The following is a 14,901-nucleotide window of genomic DNA, read 5'->3' on the forward strand; positions in this document are numbered from 1 at the left end:
TTCTGTTTCCTCCAAAGATGAACATTATCCAATATCTTACAATACAATACAATGAATTCAAAAACTATCAAAGCATACCAACATTCATTTGGCAGGTGGTACTCCTCTTGAAAGCATTTGCTTTATTTAGTGGAATCTGCCAAATAGAGACCTCATTAAAATGTAATTTATGGATGCTCTCCCCCTGCTTTCTGACACCACGGAGGTGAAAATTCTGGTTACAATATTCCTGAGTGCCAAACTGAGTCATCAACTTCAGTTTTGATCAACAATCATCCTGGCAGATAACACCAAGTTCTGACCACGTTGTTGTAGTATGTGATAGATACTTTGGAAATCATTACCTACATTTAAAAAAAACCAACCCCCCGCAAAAGAAAGTGAAATTTCCCCAGCTCTACCCCCCACAAAAAACAAAACAAAACAAACAAAAAAAACAAACCAAACCAAAACAAAACAAAACAGAGAAGAGGAAAAGAAAGAGAGAGAGCAAGAGAGAAAGAGACTGTGTTTTCATTGTTATGTGTCAGGAGAATGTTCTTCTACCACACAAGGCTCTGCTGCTTGGTTATCCTCCTCTTCCACTTCCCCTACTTGCTCATCTAGAGGAATTTCAGTGGATTCTGAATCCTGGGTACAAAGAGTCTTGGAGTCACTGAAGCTGGCGTCTTCTTCCACTTGACTTCCACTGTCTTTTTCGGTGTCTGACTCCCCATCTTCCTCCAGTGTTAGCTCAAACTGGAATTTTTCAGTTTGACCCTGCTTTCCCACTTCCTTTTCTTCAGGTGCAGGAGAGGGACTTCGAGGGATTGTGCTCTGGTACCATTCTCGATTGTCCTCCAGTGTATCTAAGATATCCTGGGCATCTGGATGAACGAGATCTGCCCATGTCTCCCACAGAGGATGAACAATGTAATCTATAAAACCCACCTGTTTCAAATAATACAAGAATATGATTATTCACAAAGAAATGAGTAAGTCATGCGAAGTACGAGGAATTTAAACCTAGGAAAGGACACAGGATACATTACCCTTAAAGGTGGCTGAAAGGAAACCATACTAGTTTACATAACAGATAAGGTCTCTTACTTTTCAAAAGTCTGATTCAGGATATTGGATAAGGGCATGGAAAGGGATTTGTTTTCAAGTGAACGGCTCATTCCAAACAATTCCACTGCATCTAGTGAGCCACATGCCTGCTTTATATTTAATTCTGTTTTTGAAGGAAACCCCAATGTACAATAATCTCTCATGTATGCTGCTTTTCAGGTCAGGATAGTAATGGAATCCCTTCAGCAAACATACTGCCATGCACTATGTTTTCATAGTAAAAGTCTCAATTTGTCTCACTTACTACTGAGGAGCTGAATTAATCAATTCAAGGGGAAGAAAAGGAAAAAGTTCATTCAGAAATCATTCCAAACATAACTATGTACCATCCTTTTCTTCTAAAGGATTTAACTACCTTATCAAATCAGTTACCTGTGACTTTTCTACAGATGCATTGTGCTTATCACACATGGGGCTTATCTCCATTCCCCTCTCTCTTTCCCGGTCTCCCTGACGGAAAAATTCCTCCATTATTCTGTCTGTCCATTGGCGGTAGAGATGGAGTGGCTTGGTAGGGTTGCTCAGATCTGCACAGTGCACCATGTTCTGAAGAACCTAGAACAGATTGAACACCTGTGGTGTTATTACATTGAAGAAAAGCAGCTCTGTTTTTTTCTTTACATTTCTGGTGACTGTAAAACGAAAGTTTGAAAATACATGTAATGTAAGATTTATTCCAAACAGCTGAAACTTAAGTGCTTGTATGCTTCTCAGACTTGCAGTAAGAGCCAGGAACTATGTGGCTTCTGCTACTCTAACAGTCACAAAATCCTTGTGAGAAAAGGAATCACATTTTGATAATTTGAAGGGAAGGCCAAAGCCTCATTTAGCCCTGAACTACCCTAGCACTTTGTTAGTCTCCCAGAGAGTCACTTAGACCATGTCACTTAGACCTGTGAGGAAACAGAGGGAAGCAGCGAATCATGGTGTGAAAGAGACAGCTCAAATCCATCTGGAGAATGAGGATGACAATGTTTATATGGAATACAAGTGATCATCTTCAGAAATCATTTCCTTACCTGAATCCTGTCTGAATAGTTATCAAGAAGCAGGACACCAGAACTGGTCACTTTTTTAGTTTCAACCATAGTTTTTAAATCAGCCAGTAGATTCATATGCTTAGACATATCTGTTGCAAGTACCTAGAAAAAAACAAACAAAAAATGAACACTATGCAAATGGTACTACTGGAGTTTCTTTGAAGAATAATTAAACGTATAAATCAACAGTTTTGGAAGGAATCCATGGCTTCTATGTCTGAATACATGATACAGGTATGAGTCGTGTAGGTTCATAATAGTACATTCTCATATTAGTTATTTTAAGAATATGAAAAAAACATTGTTCAGCATTGTTCAGAATGGACTGATTAGCTCAAATTCATTATTAATTCAGTAGCAAATTTTTAACTGTGATGGTAGAATGGCATACATGTCAGTATAAAACCAGCTTGAGAAAGAATTGTATACTTTCTAGAAATGTTATTGGAAGTTATTGAATCTTGAAAGAATCCATTATTCATGTTTGGGTAAGTCATGACAAAACTCCAAACTTCCACTTCATTGCTTACGGGCTGGGTAACATGTAAATGTTATCATAAAATGCTTCTGTGCTTTATTATTCAAAGTACTAGCTCTATGGAAGAAGGAGTCTCAAAACTCACAATGTCAATGACCATTTTCCTCAATGATTGTCTCTGTTTTTTGGTCAAATTTTGGAAAATGTCACAATTTTCTTCCTGTAGCAGCTTGAAACCCACAGCTAAGTGATGATTCTCCAGTACTGATGAGTCATTGTACATCAAGGCGAGTTCAGAATCTGCAATAACAATTGCAGGGCAGAATGTTACTTAAGCCTATGCTTCTACCACATCCCTTAAGGTCTTTTTCAAATTCATTACATGCATAACAAGATTTACAGATAAACTTTTAATAACAGCCCTGAAAGTTACAGAATTATTGACTGAATATCTTACTAGGTCAAGGCAAAGTATGTTGAGCAAAACAAAGAAAAGGCTTTGCAATGATGCATGGACATGTGGCAAGTTCGAAAAAATACCAGAAAGGTGATTTTCAGAATAAATTTTTTATATCTGCATAAGGTAACTTAGAAAATATTATATGCATAATATATGCATAAACACACCTCAACTAAATCACACTCCGATGCGGTGTCTTTTTCATGCTTCTCTCCATGCTAAATTTTTAGAACACCTAAAATTCTATTGTTTCAAAATTTCCATCTTTTCAGCACTTTGACCTGGGAATACTCTGCTGAGGCTTTTCTGCAGGTCTGCTGCAGAGCACACGCTTCTTGGTTTTCAAATCATGTTCTTCTGCAGTTATCTAAGACGCTCAGATGCCTAGTGAACTAGGCGTAGTCATTAGTCCATGACAACTGAGGGCTGGTAGGATGGTAACACCTACCCTTCTGTCTTTCTCATGTAATGTCACATGGTGTGAAACTGCAGGCAGTGGCCTTGCCTGCTGCCTTGTGTTTGAGCATGGCCAGTCCCTGATGCTGTCTATAATGCTGTCTTGACCAATGGAATTATCCTTACCTCAGTCACCCCATATGGCCATGAAAGAAACACACGCTTTCCCAGCCATGCCTGTGCTAAGGCTCACCTGTAAGGTCAGCTTAGACCTGCTGAACAGACAGCTCTGAAAAATCGAAGCAGGCATGAAACTTTCTGCACAGCTTTAGCTTTAACCCAGGAACACTGCACAGTCAGCTTGCATATGCTTTAAGATACAACTTGTAAATAAATCGATCACAAAGAAAACTCAAATAATTTTAAGCAATCATACTTTTCATGTGCTATATTCTATTTATTACAGCTGTTCTAGCCTAAGTCTAGACACACATCAGTCTATTCCACTCTTTGTCCTCTTTTCTTCTTTTACAGCAGATATGTTTTAAAATCCCTCTGGTTCAATGGGAGACCTCTAAAAGCTTTGATCTTCAGGTTTCATTAATCTCATTATCTATTCTCCTTCTGTCTTCCTCTCCTGTCTTAAATAAATCAATCTGTTGAATCAGGAAAGCCTTCCTCTGCCTTTCCTTCTCCCAAAGGCAGCAAAACCTTTGGTAACAACAGAAGTAGAAAGAATGCAAGTTTGTAAAATGATCTCTCTATCATCTTTCTAAGGGCACATACAAAGCTTGCATACTTGTCTTTCCTATGCAGAAAACAGGCACTACTTTATTTTCCTTTCAAAAAGCCTTCTGATTCACTGCAACTGCAAAATACTCCACATTGCCAAAATACTTCAGAAGAGCTGGAGCTACAGACACAGCTAAAATTCACTCAACCTAAAAATGGATGTAAAAATGGAAGAAAGTTCCCCCTTGGTAATCTGGGGTACATATTATAAGATTCAAGAATATTTTTCTGCAAGGACAGAGTTACAGTGGTAAAATCAGCATCTCCTCTGATGCCAAAACACTTCATATCTGTTTGTTCTTTAATAGCATGCAAGAGGGATCAGTTTAGGTGACAACTCTGTAATAGAATTTAAATAGGAATAGAATAGAAAAATCCCAAGACTTATTGTAAAAAATAAGATGAAAATATGGCAAATATGTACATACTAACTAAGTCAATAATTTATTTTTTTTTAAAATGCATTCTTATATTTAGCGAAGTGTAAATTTCTTATATTTAGTGAAATCTTAATACATTGTTTGGTTCACTGGAAAAACAAAATTAGATGGAAGTGAATTATCTTCTAGAGATTAGGAGAATTTCTGATTTGAGAAACACACATTAAATTCTCTTTTTCTGTCTCTGTCCCTGCAGTTTATTCTTTGTACACAGAACAGTTTAAAAGAAGCAAAATCTCTTTGCTTCTTTCAGCCTTGCAACAGCAGTTTCAATTAGTGTTGTTACTTGACTGGCACATAAGCCTCCTTTATCAAAAGCTGAATGAAGCAAAACACGATATATTTTCTGAGCTGGTAATTATGAGCATGAGTATGACTCCTACATTAGCTGAATTTCAATCTATCTAACTAGAAGTAAAAGCTTTATGCACCACTACTTGTCCCTTCAACTAAGTCAACCCTCTTAAACCTGAACAATACATTGATTTCCTCATAGAACCTTGGAGCCATCAATATAAACTGGTACTCAATTTCTGACTTAACAAGCAAAAAAAAAGGTTTTACTTACATATGCCCACTCTTAAGAATTCAGGTATTATCAACATTTTTTTGCACAAAGTTTGATTCACTCTCTGCCTGTATTGCACTGCTGAATTGTACTGGTCCCCAGTAAGGCACAAAAAATCCAGTCAATCTTAATCCTCTTCCATGTGGATGAGTCATCAAATTCAATTTTATTATAGGGTGGCCCTTAGGCCATTGAGACAAACAAAACAAAGTGCAGGCTAAACTGAAATGCATGTCTTATTTGAATATACAGCAGCAATGAGTCAGAGGAGGAGCTTTCTTCTTCAAATTCTACTGCTGATTTGAGGTCATTCTATTTTAACTTTGTGAAATAGATTCACCCATATGCAGAAGTGACAGTATCTATAAATGTGCAACCAGATGGGTCAAATACACAGCACTGGGTATGCTTCCATTTCTGTTACTTTTTCTTCTTCTCTGCTTGGAATATTAGTATTATTTAAACCCTGTACTTCTGGGTCACTTACCATAAAAGGAGAAGTTGTCAGAGAGCAGAAGAAATAACATAGTATGATGGAACTTGTACTGACCTACTAAGTGCTATCCACTTAGAATAGCGCTGTAAGTCAACAAAACCCAAGCAGGTTGCCACTGGGACAGCAAACCATTGAGTAAATATGTCATGATCAGGTTCAATAAAGTTAACAGTGTTTTCCTTTCAGTAGATGAATAAGGAGTGGATAGAGGTTCAGCAATTTTGCAGACAACAGCCTTGAGGAATGCAGAAGTACACTGGGTTTCAAATTTGGAGATGACATTGGGGTCAGAAAAAAATGAACAGGTTTATCATAGCTTCAGAAACATGGAGAGGAAATTCAGTCTACAAGGCATGAGAGATCAAAAGCCAAGTACAGGATCAGGGAAGAGATTGTCCTGACTGTGTTTGCTAAAAGGAAACTTGCTTTTCTGCTTTCTGAATTTCTATCCTTGGTCATTTCATACGTTTCCAGTATAAACACATAAACTCTTGTCTTGTTGTTTGTTCAGTTTTTTTGAATCTTCCTTCATTCTCTTCCTAAAACTTTATCTATTTCATGTAAATCAACTATTTCCAGTAGAGACATTGCAATACAATGAAATACAATGAATGCAATACATTGAAACAATGCCAAGTTTATAGTTCATACCTTAGTAATTCTTGCTAGAGTGTACTATGTAAGTTATTTCTAAGGTTACAAAAACTGCAAAGTAATATCAGGTTTTAAATATAAACGTGTATGTATTTATTGAGAAAAGTTAGAACTAGAAGCAAGCAAGGAATGAACTGTGTCATTTTCAGTTGCTATGTGCAGACCTCACAACAAATTTTTGAGAAAACCACTAAACATCAAACTTACTTGTGTTGATAAGAAACTGGTTTGAAACCCCAGGATGATCTACATCATGTATTGCACTGGCAAAAATTGCTGCAAGAATCTCCAAATCAGTGAATACCGCCTAGAATATAATGAAACAGAAATGACAATCACCAACCAGTGAAAAAGTGTTTTCAATAAAAAGGTCTCTACTTTGAATCTGTATGTGAACAAACAAAACACATTTGAAATATACCATGATCTCTAGCGACTTTACACGCAAGCTATCAAACCCTTTGTGAAATCATTTTGTAGAATTTCATAAGAAAATAGAAATTCATAAGAATTTCAAACATTTCAAGTTTGGCCAAAATAAACTGATTTGTACTTCATACAGAGAGCATCACTAAATTTTGTCACTGCTGAAGTATTTTCAGCTTCAGTCTGTAAATAAATCCACCTTTATTAGACAATTAAGTACAGGTTTCTAACTTATAGCACAAGATAAAGTTAAACATTTCACCTTGGCTCCTGTGTGTTGTCCTGTACTCGAAAGATGCAAATCTCCTACATAATGCTAAAGGAAATAGTGACAGACTACACAAATCTCACTTAGCATTTACTGATTTTCCACTTGTATGAGATTATTTGGAAGACAGGAAAAGAGGACTGCAATGAACTTGGAATGTCACCTAGCCCAGTGCCCTGTTGTCAGAAGCACCCACAAGATGCAAATGCTTTCAAAACTGTTCAAGAATGGCTCAGAAGTGCACAGACCAGCAGTGGCACTGGGCAGACATTGCCATTTCACTGGCTAAAGCTCTGCTGATAAGAAGGCCATGGGGAAAAAAAAAACTGATCTATAAAAAAAACCCCAAAATTTTACTGATGACTAGTTTAGCTGTGTGGTGAAGCCAATGGTGTTTAAAGAACATTATCTGATCTTTCTTCTTGAGAGCAAGAAAATTTTTCTCAAGAGATTTCCAACTCTTTGAGAATACAAACTTTCCAGCAGTCTCAAAGTCCACTATTTTTAAGAAGAAGGTAGAACAGGTGTATTCAGTAACATGAAATATTGACCATTAAAGGATAGAGTCAAAGTGCAGCCCTTTTTGAAAATGAAGGTAGATCCTTTTGAACTAATACAATTTCTACTGCTTTTTTCCTAACCATTTGCTGGGATATATCATTGTTTGCTATGTTAAGACCTGAACTGTGTTTAAAAGAGGGAAAATCTCCAAATTTCACATCCTTTTACTTCAGATATTTAAGAACTTTCAAGAAGGTAATTGCTACAGAAAGAACAGATTATTTTTTTCCCAATTTGAAATATTTATGGGGTGAGAGAGAGGTGGGGGGAGGGGGGATGGTAAAAATTAGACATAGTCCAGTGAAAATTTAGTAGATGTTCCAATCTGTCTTAGAAATAAATATAAAAGTAGCCTTTCTGGATCAGAATAAACTTTCCTAAGTAATCCCATTTAGTGTGTTTAGGTACAGTACCACATGGGAAATTACTACAGAACAGGATGTATAAATAATAAGATGGTGGAAACAAGATATGCATTGTGTTATGGTGAAAAGGGTTATGACAGCAAAAACCTGCATGATATAAAATGAAAAGATGTGATATTTTCTGCACGATATTTACATGTAACTTTGATCCCCACAAAATATCTTTAAAAGAACAGAATTCATTAAAGAAATGTTAAGATTTATTTTAAAAACATGGCAGAAACTAAGATCTTTAATATTTAGTTCAGAAGACTCTCAGTGCATCCTCTTCTCTCACAACTGCCCCTTCTTTTCTTCAATGTAGTTTACCTCTAATGCTGGGGTTGATAGTAGGACATGGGTAGATTGAACAACATCTGCAGCATGTATGTTATTGTGGTATGCCACATCTGCATGGTAATGGTCTTCCAGGGTCATCAAGTAAGTTATTAAAGTATCTACTGGAATCTTAAAAGTTTTTAACAAGTCCCGCTCCTGTAAAAGTAAAGGAAAACCAATTAGATTTCAAAGCACAGAACAGTCTCCAAGATAAGAAAAAAAGCAGCATGACTGCTCCTACTTGCCTGAAAAATAGTGTGCATGATGACAGTCAGAGGTCGGTTTCCAGATAACTCTGCTACTCTGAAGACCTGAAGACCCCACTTGTTCAAATCTTCAAGTTCCTAGAAGAGAATCAAGCAATGAACAGATTGAAACCTAACACAAAAAATCCTGTAATTTTTGAGAGAAGCAATTATAGAGGACTCATTCAAACCTGGGCACTGTGCAAGTTACACGCTAAACTTTGCAAGAGCTGAACTCTAAAATCCACACCTGCTACTAATCTTGCAATATTGGAATTTACATCTACCCATTCTTCAGATTTTACTTGTCTAAGCAGGAAAGACTGTCTCTTAAGTGGATTGCTCCACAGGGAAAAATTCTACAGTATCTCGAATGAGTTTAACTGAAACACTTTGCTATCTCACTGTCTGTTGACAACGAAGTTCAAGGAGGAGAAAACCTCCAGAGATGCTGTGATTCTGCTGCTCTCTCCCTGGTTCTCAGAAACACTCTTCAAATAAGATTCCTGAAAATGTTAGGATAGGCATATTTTAAAATGCAAAACTCAGCCAAAATTCCCTTTATACCAATTTTCTGTTATTACCAAGTAGTTAGCTTCTGGTGCAGAAAGTAATAAGAAATTTCATTAAAAAATAAGAGAAAGTATGTACATAAAATGATACAGCTAAAAATAGGATGGGTTGCTCTAATACAATGTACCTTTGTGCATTTTTAAAAAATAAGGTAGCTATCTATACATTTTAATTCCTGTGACATTATGTAATACTTTTACTCCTCAATTTTCAGATACTGTTTATGAATAGGCAGCTTTCTTAATGAATACACAAACGCTAATTTACATTCTGTCTCTAGATGAAATTGTCTTCTTGCTAAAATTAACCCTTATGATCTGATTCGGATTTAACTTGCTATTCTTCCACTCCAACGAATTTGGATTATTTCAAGTGATAACAATGCTTGCTGCTGCAGCTTGAAATCGATGTGCATAAGCAGAGGATGGAATAATTCTGAAAAGTCCACACTCTGTTTATACAAATTCAAGGAGATATATATATATATATATATATATATATATATTTTCTACCTTGGCAAGGACATCTTCTTGGTCTGTTTTAACTCCAAACCTGGGAATACTGGAATTAGTTAGGCTGGAGCTGTGCATGAGTTTTTTGACTCCACTGATCTGGGACATTGGCCTCTTCTTTTTCTCTTTCTCTTTCTGTGTTGGAGACGGGATTTCAACTTCGTGTTGCTTGTCTTCAAAAAAATGAATAAAAAGAAAATAATTAATAAAATAATTATAAATATTATAAAATTCACTGTTGAGTTGCACCTTGTGGACTTTTAAATTGTTAGAAAAACTTGTTTTAAGATTTTGCAACAGATTCTTTCTATCAAGATCACTAAACCCATGAAGAGTTAAATATAGACTTATACTTCAGTACAAGAAGATCTCTTTTACTCAAATTGCCTCATTATTTCTGAATTGGCTTTAAAAGCAACTTGTGACTGTCTGATTACCACTTCTGCCATATCCCTAGTGCTGTAGAAAGGGTCAATCATCTCAGTATAAAAACGTTATTACAACCGCACAGGAATACATTTTGCAAGAAAAAATAACTTTGTCTCTTTTATTCAGGACAAACGTTCTCTGAAACTGTATTTCAAGAACTGTCCATGTCCATCCTCATGTAAACCTTTAGAAAATTTTTTCAGGACTCAGAAGGATTTATTACTTGTGGACTGGTCCTGTCTGCTAAGACTGTACAACTTGGAAAGCCTTTTGCCATCTGCAAGTACTTTGGGCTGCTGGCAGTTCATGCCACCAGTGCTATGTTTCTGCACCTCCCAAATAGAGACAATGACAAAGACAAAACCAGTGCTTTGTTAACCTCTAAGTTTTGCTGTGGGCTTTTGCCTCCATAGCAGCATCACCAGCATCACTTGACAAAATTTATCTAGGTATGTGCCAGCAAAACTTCAGACAATAATTAAACTGAGAGTAAAGTACATTTAGGCAATTGCCAAATGATTGCTGCAAAACCAGTGTGGGGTTGTGGAGCATTGCAAGCATCTGCCCCAAAGAAACCCATGTTAGTGCAGTGAAGGGCTTTTCTGACAAAACCACTAGGAACATAAATTATTTTTTGTTCCTTTTATTCATACTGTGTTTCAATCTAGAGTTGAATAACTCCCTTCAAATTATCTCTTGGTTTTTTCTGCTGAAATTTACCTCTACCTTTTCTATATTCCTCAAGGAATATATCAGTAAAACCAAAAAAATCCAGAAAAGATATGTGCTTCTGACATAGGAGATGATCCAAAACAGCTAAAAAACACCTAAACAAAAATAAAATTTATAAAGAAAGTAAGCAAAATTGGGATTTAAATTAAAAAAACCCCAAAAACGTGTGTTTTTGCCTTTCTGCAATACTCATTTCCAATACAGACTTTGCAACCAGATGAGGTTGACAAGTCCATTTCTAATTACCAGCTTGTTATATGTTTACTTCTTCACATCCTTCTCTCTTTATTTATTTATTTTTTTAATTATCCTTTGGCAGATACATTTAATGGACACCTCAAATTCCGAACAAATCACAATGAAGAAGAGACTTTGGAAATGTCACCAGGTAGCAGCCTGCAGCACTGAGTCCCCCGACTACCCCATCATACTTCACCACCCCCCTTGTAGGGAGAAAAAGGGGAGGCAGAGTATGGCCACCCTTGTCTGGTGCAAACTGACAGCAGATGAGGAGCTGTTACTTGTGCTTGTGCTTTGATGTTTATGGTTTCAGTCATATGCACAAAGTTTAGACTCATCAAACAGAGATTCTTAAGCTGAGCTGTCAGACTAACTCAAGTGAAACGAAGTGTCTGTCTGAATGACTTTAGATCTCCAGAGAAACTCTGTGGGACTGCCTTTGCTTTTGTAACTTTGAGCACACAGGGCTGTGCCCATCTGAACATCCAGAAAAGACAGCTTGCCATTTTGACCCTGTCTATGCTACGCTCATTGACAGGTTCTCAAACATTTTCCATTCATAGAAAACAGTTAATGACGCTGAAAAATAAAAACATTGCATATTATCATAGACAGTCTAGGACCCTTATGTCTTATACACAGATTATATTTCTTGTCATTATAAACAACTACAAACATTCATATACCCCTAAAGGAAAACAGTTTGGTTTTAGTTTAGTTTGTGTGTTTGTTTGTTTGTTTTATATAAGAACAGAAAACCCTGTTTTCTCATGACATCTTCCCAACTTACAGGTGTGAGACAGTTTGTAGATGTTGAGAAAATAAGTTATGTATTAAAAAAAAATAAAATAATAAACTCATTAAATATTTCCAGGGAGAGTAAGTTTTCTATTTATATAGATGTTCAGAACCGATGGACTTAGACTGCATATTTTGAAAATATTTAAGCAATACATCTGTAAATGAGGTGTTTCCACTGTTGTGCTGCACTTACACTACAATTTTAAATATCTAGTTTTTCATGCAGACAGAAAAAAGTACCTATGGTCCAGTAAATTAGAAGTGTTTGCCTTTCCACCCTCTTTCTGCTCAAGACTGAGATCTCATGCAAAAGGCTGACGGATGCATTTCTTTACCCTGTCAAAGTATGTCTTAAGCTTTCAAGTGAAAGCAAGCAGAAGCTGGCATCTCAGTCTCCATAGCCTAAGTGGGTCATCCTTTCAGGCAACTGCACACTGTGGTTTTCAGGGCATCTGGAGCTGGGCAATACTGCTTGTCCATGACAGAGGCTTATCCCTCTCCCAGTGTCTGAAACCCCGCTGTGCTACAGCAGTTGGCACACTACTGCAAACGTGGGCCAGCTGAACAGACACGTTCAGACATCCATTTTGGACAGGGTGACAGGACAAAATGTACTTTACAGAAACCCCACTTCTTCCAAAAAAGCCACAAAAAGCACCAGCTACAGTATCTCACACAGAATATGACAGATCTTAACATGTATGACTGCATCACTTTTTAAAGTACTTGTTATCATAATTCAGATGTATTTGACTGTGCCTCTCTTATTACAACAACTTTATGAACCAACAGTATCTTGCTCAAATAGCAGTGTTTTGAGATTGCTATATCATATCCAAATATCTTTATTTTCATGTTCAAAGTCAACAATATGGAATGAAGTTTTCCTGATTTTCACAAATTTTAGGAAAAAAAAGAAAAGCCATGTTGAAGGAACCATATTCTTAGCAATATTGTGTTGGGCTTTTGTTAATGCTCACATCCCAGCATGCCAAGATCTTGACCTGCAAAAATCTTCCTGGAAAAAGCCAATTCATGATGTTTATTTAGTCACATGCACCTAACTGTGAATGTGCAGGCAGGGGATACCAAAATATCTTAACTGCGTGCTGTGAGATTTTATGAGGTTATTTGTGCTTATGTGCTTCTATCACACTGAATTTTCTGCAGTAATTCCAGTAGGAAATCTACCTAATGATAGAATTCCCTTTAATATATATATATATATATAATATATATATATAAAGATATATAAAGATATAAATATATATATATAAAGATATATAAAGATATAAATATATATACGTGTGTGTGTATATATGTGTGTATATATATATACACACAAACACACATATATGTATATACATACGAATATATATATATATACATATGTGTCTATATATATATATAGACACATATGTGTCTATATATATATATATATAATTACCACTTTGAGATTAGCCCAGTTGGTTAGTGCAGGGTTGTAGGTTTGAGCTCTGTATGGGCCATTTACTTAAGAGTTGGACTTGATGATCCTTGTGAGTCCCTTCCAACTCAGAATATTCTGTGAATCTATGTGCTTCTCTATAATTAATTATATAAATTTCTTAATATTGTAGCAATATAGTAGTTATAATATGTACATGAATATTTATCTATAATTACACACACATAGAAATCACATACACAAATGAATTGAGCTGTGAGGAAATGGCTCTAACCTGATCTGCACACATGCTGACAACAATATGCTAAATGCAGTTTCTGAAAGTAGAAATTAATATGGAAAGCCACTTGCTTTTAGCCTCTAACATAACCCAGAGAGATATAAAAACCCCCAAAAGGCAAAAAAAATTAACCCTTCATAGTCTTACCTAAGAAAGTGTTTGATATATATTCTGAGACCTGATTGCCTGACCGGCTCATTTCAGAGAGATGGGTCAGCTCACGGTTGAGCATTCTTTTAAACTGGAAAAGAAAACAAAAAAAATGTATGGTTAGTTACATCAAGATAAATTTTAGTTAGGATAAGAAAATGCAATCACTTTATAGTTGGGGAAAGAACATGTCATTAAGAATATGTACTAAACACTACTGTGAAAGCAGAAATCACATATACCAACGATATACCAACTTATTCATGGATTGGGCAATGTCATTCTTAACCTTCTAAATTACACCACAGCAATTCAATGACCAAGGTACAGCATCCTACTAGTAACTGAAAACTCTATGGCATTTGCACATACACAAGTTACAATACTGTCTTCCCAATTTTTCAATTTTAATTTGGAAAGTAAATAGAAATGTATTTATATAGAAGCTATTCTCTACTAGTTTTCTCACAAGATTTGTAAATTAATCTATTTTTGCATTTTTTGCAATTCTTTTGGTAACATTTTAAGTCTATCTTACTTCTTATCATTAATCTACTCAAAATTATTTGACAGCATTACTCCAAACAATCCAAATATGCTTGTTTATTTATTGAAATAAATTTCAAGTAAATTGATTTCATATTAGCCAATATGAAAAGAGGTAGGTTTCGTAGTCTCTGACCTAAAACTATTATATTCAACCAGTCCAATGACTTGACCATTCCACTGTCTCAGAAAACTGCAAACATCTCCAAGAAACATCGGGATAGAAAATACCTATCTGTGGAAACACATTCTATTTCCCTTTTAGTTAGCAATTCACTCTAGTCACTCTAAAGGATAGAAGCAGATACTAATATTCCATGAAATGTATAATTAATTAGGTACACATCACTGAACCTTTCTTGATTCCTTCTAGATTCCAGGGTGAAATGATATCCTGTGTTATTATGCTTGACAGGTTAATTGCATAATACAGCTCTCACTGTCTTAGATGCATTTTCATTGACTACAGCTCTACCTTGATATTACCAACAAACAGAAGGCAGCAATACTTACT

At 35.9% G+C, this 14,901-nt stretch overlaps 1 protein-coding gene across 4 annotated transcripts in view; it reads right to left on the reverse strand.

Moving 5' to 3' along the window:
• Positions 1-427: 427 nt before the first annotated feature.
• Positions 428-14,901, reverse strand: part of PDE4D (phosphodiesterase 4D) — a 247,314-nt gene continuing 232,840 nt past the window's right edge. For all 4 annotated transcript variants that reach the window (XM_015652860.2, XM_015652859.2, XM_015652858.1 and 1 more), the window contains 9 exons: positions 13,839-13,932; positions 9,763-9,935; positions 8,678-8,776; positions 8,424-8,588; positions 6,642-6,741; positions 2,774-2,928; positions 2,130-2,252; positions 1,483-1,665; positions 428-930 (listed from right to left, as the gene is read on the reverse strand). In XM_015652860.2, coding sequence (XP_015508346.1) covers positions 520-930; positions 1,483-1,665; positions 2,130-2,252; positions 2,774-2,928; positions 6,642-6,741; positions 8,424-8,588; positions 8,678-8,776; positions 9,763-9,935; positions 13,839-13,932 — 1,503 coding nt within the window. In that variant the 3' untranslated portion in view covers positions 428-519. The remainder of the gene's footprint in view (positions 931-1,482; positions 1,666-2,129; positions 2,253-2,773; positions 2,929-6,641; positions 6,742-8,423; positions 8,589-8,677; positions 8,777-9,762; positions 9,936-13,838; positions 13,933-14,901) is intronic.

This window comes from Parus major, chromosome Z, assembly GCF_001522545.3.
Source record: "Parus major isolate Abel chromosome Z, Parus_major1.1, whole genome shotgun sequence".
NCBI lineage: Eukaryota > Metazoa > Chordata > Aves > Passeriformes > Paridae > Parus > Parus major.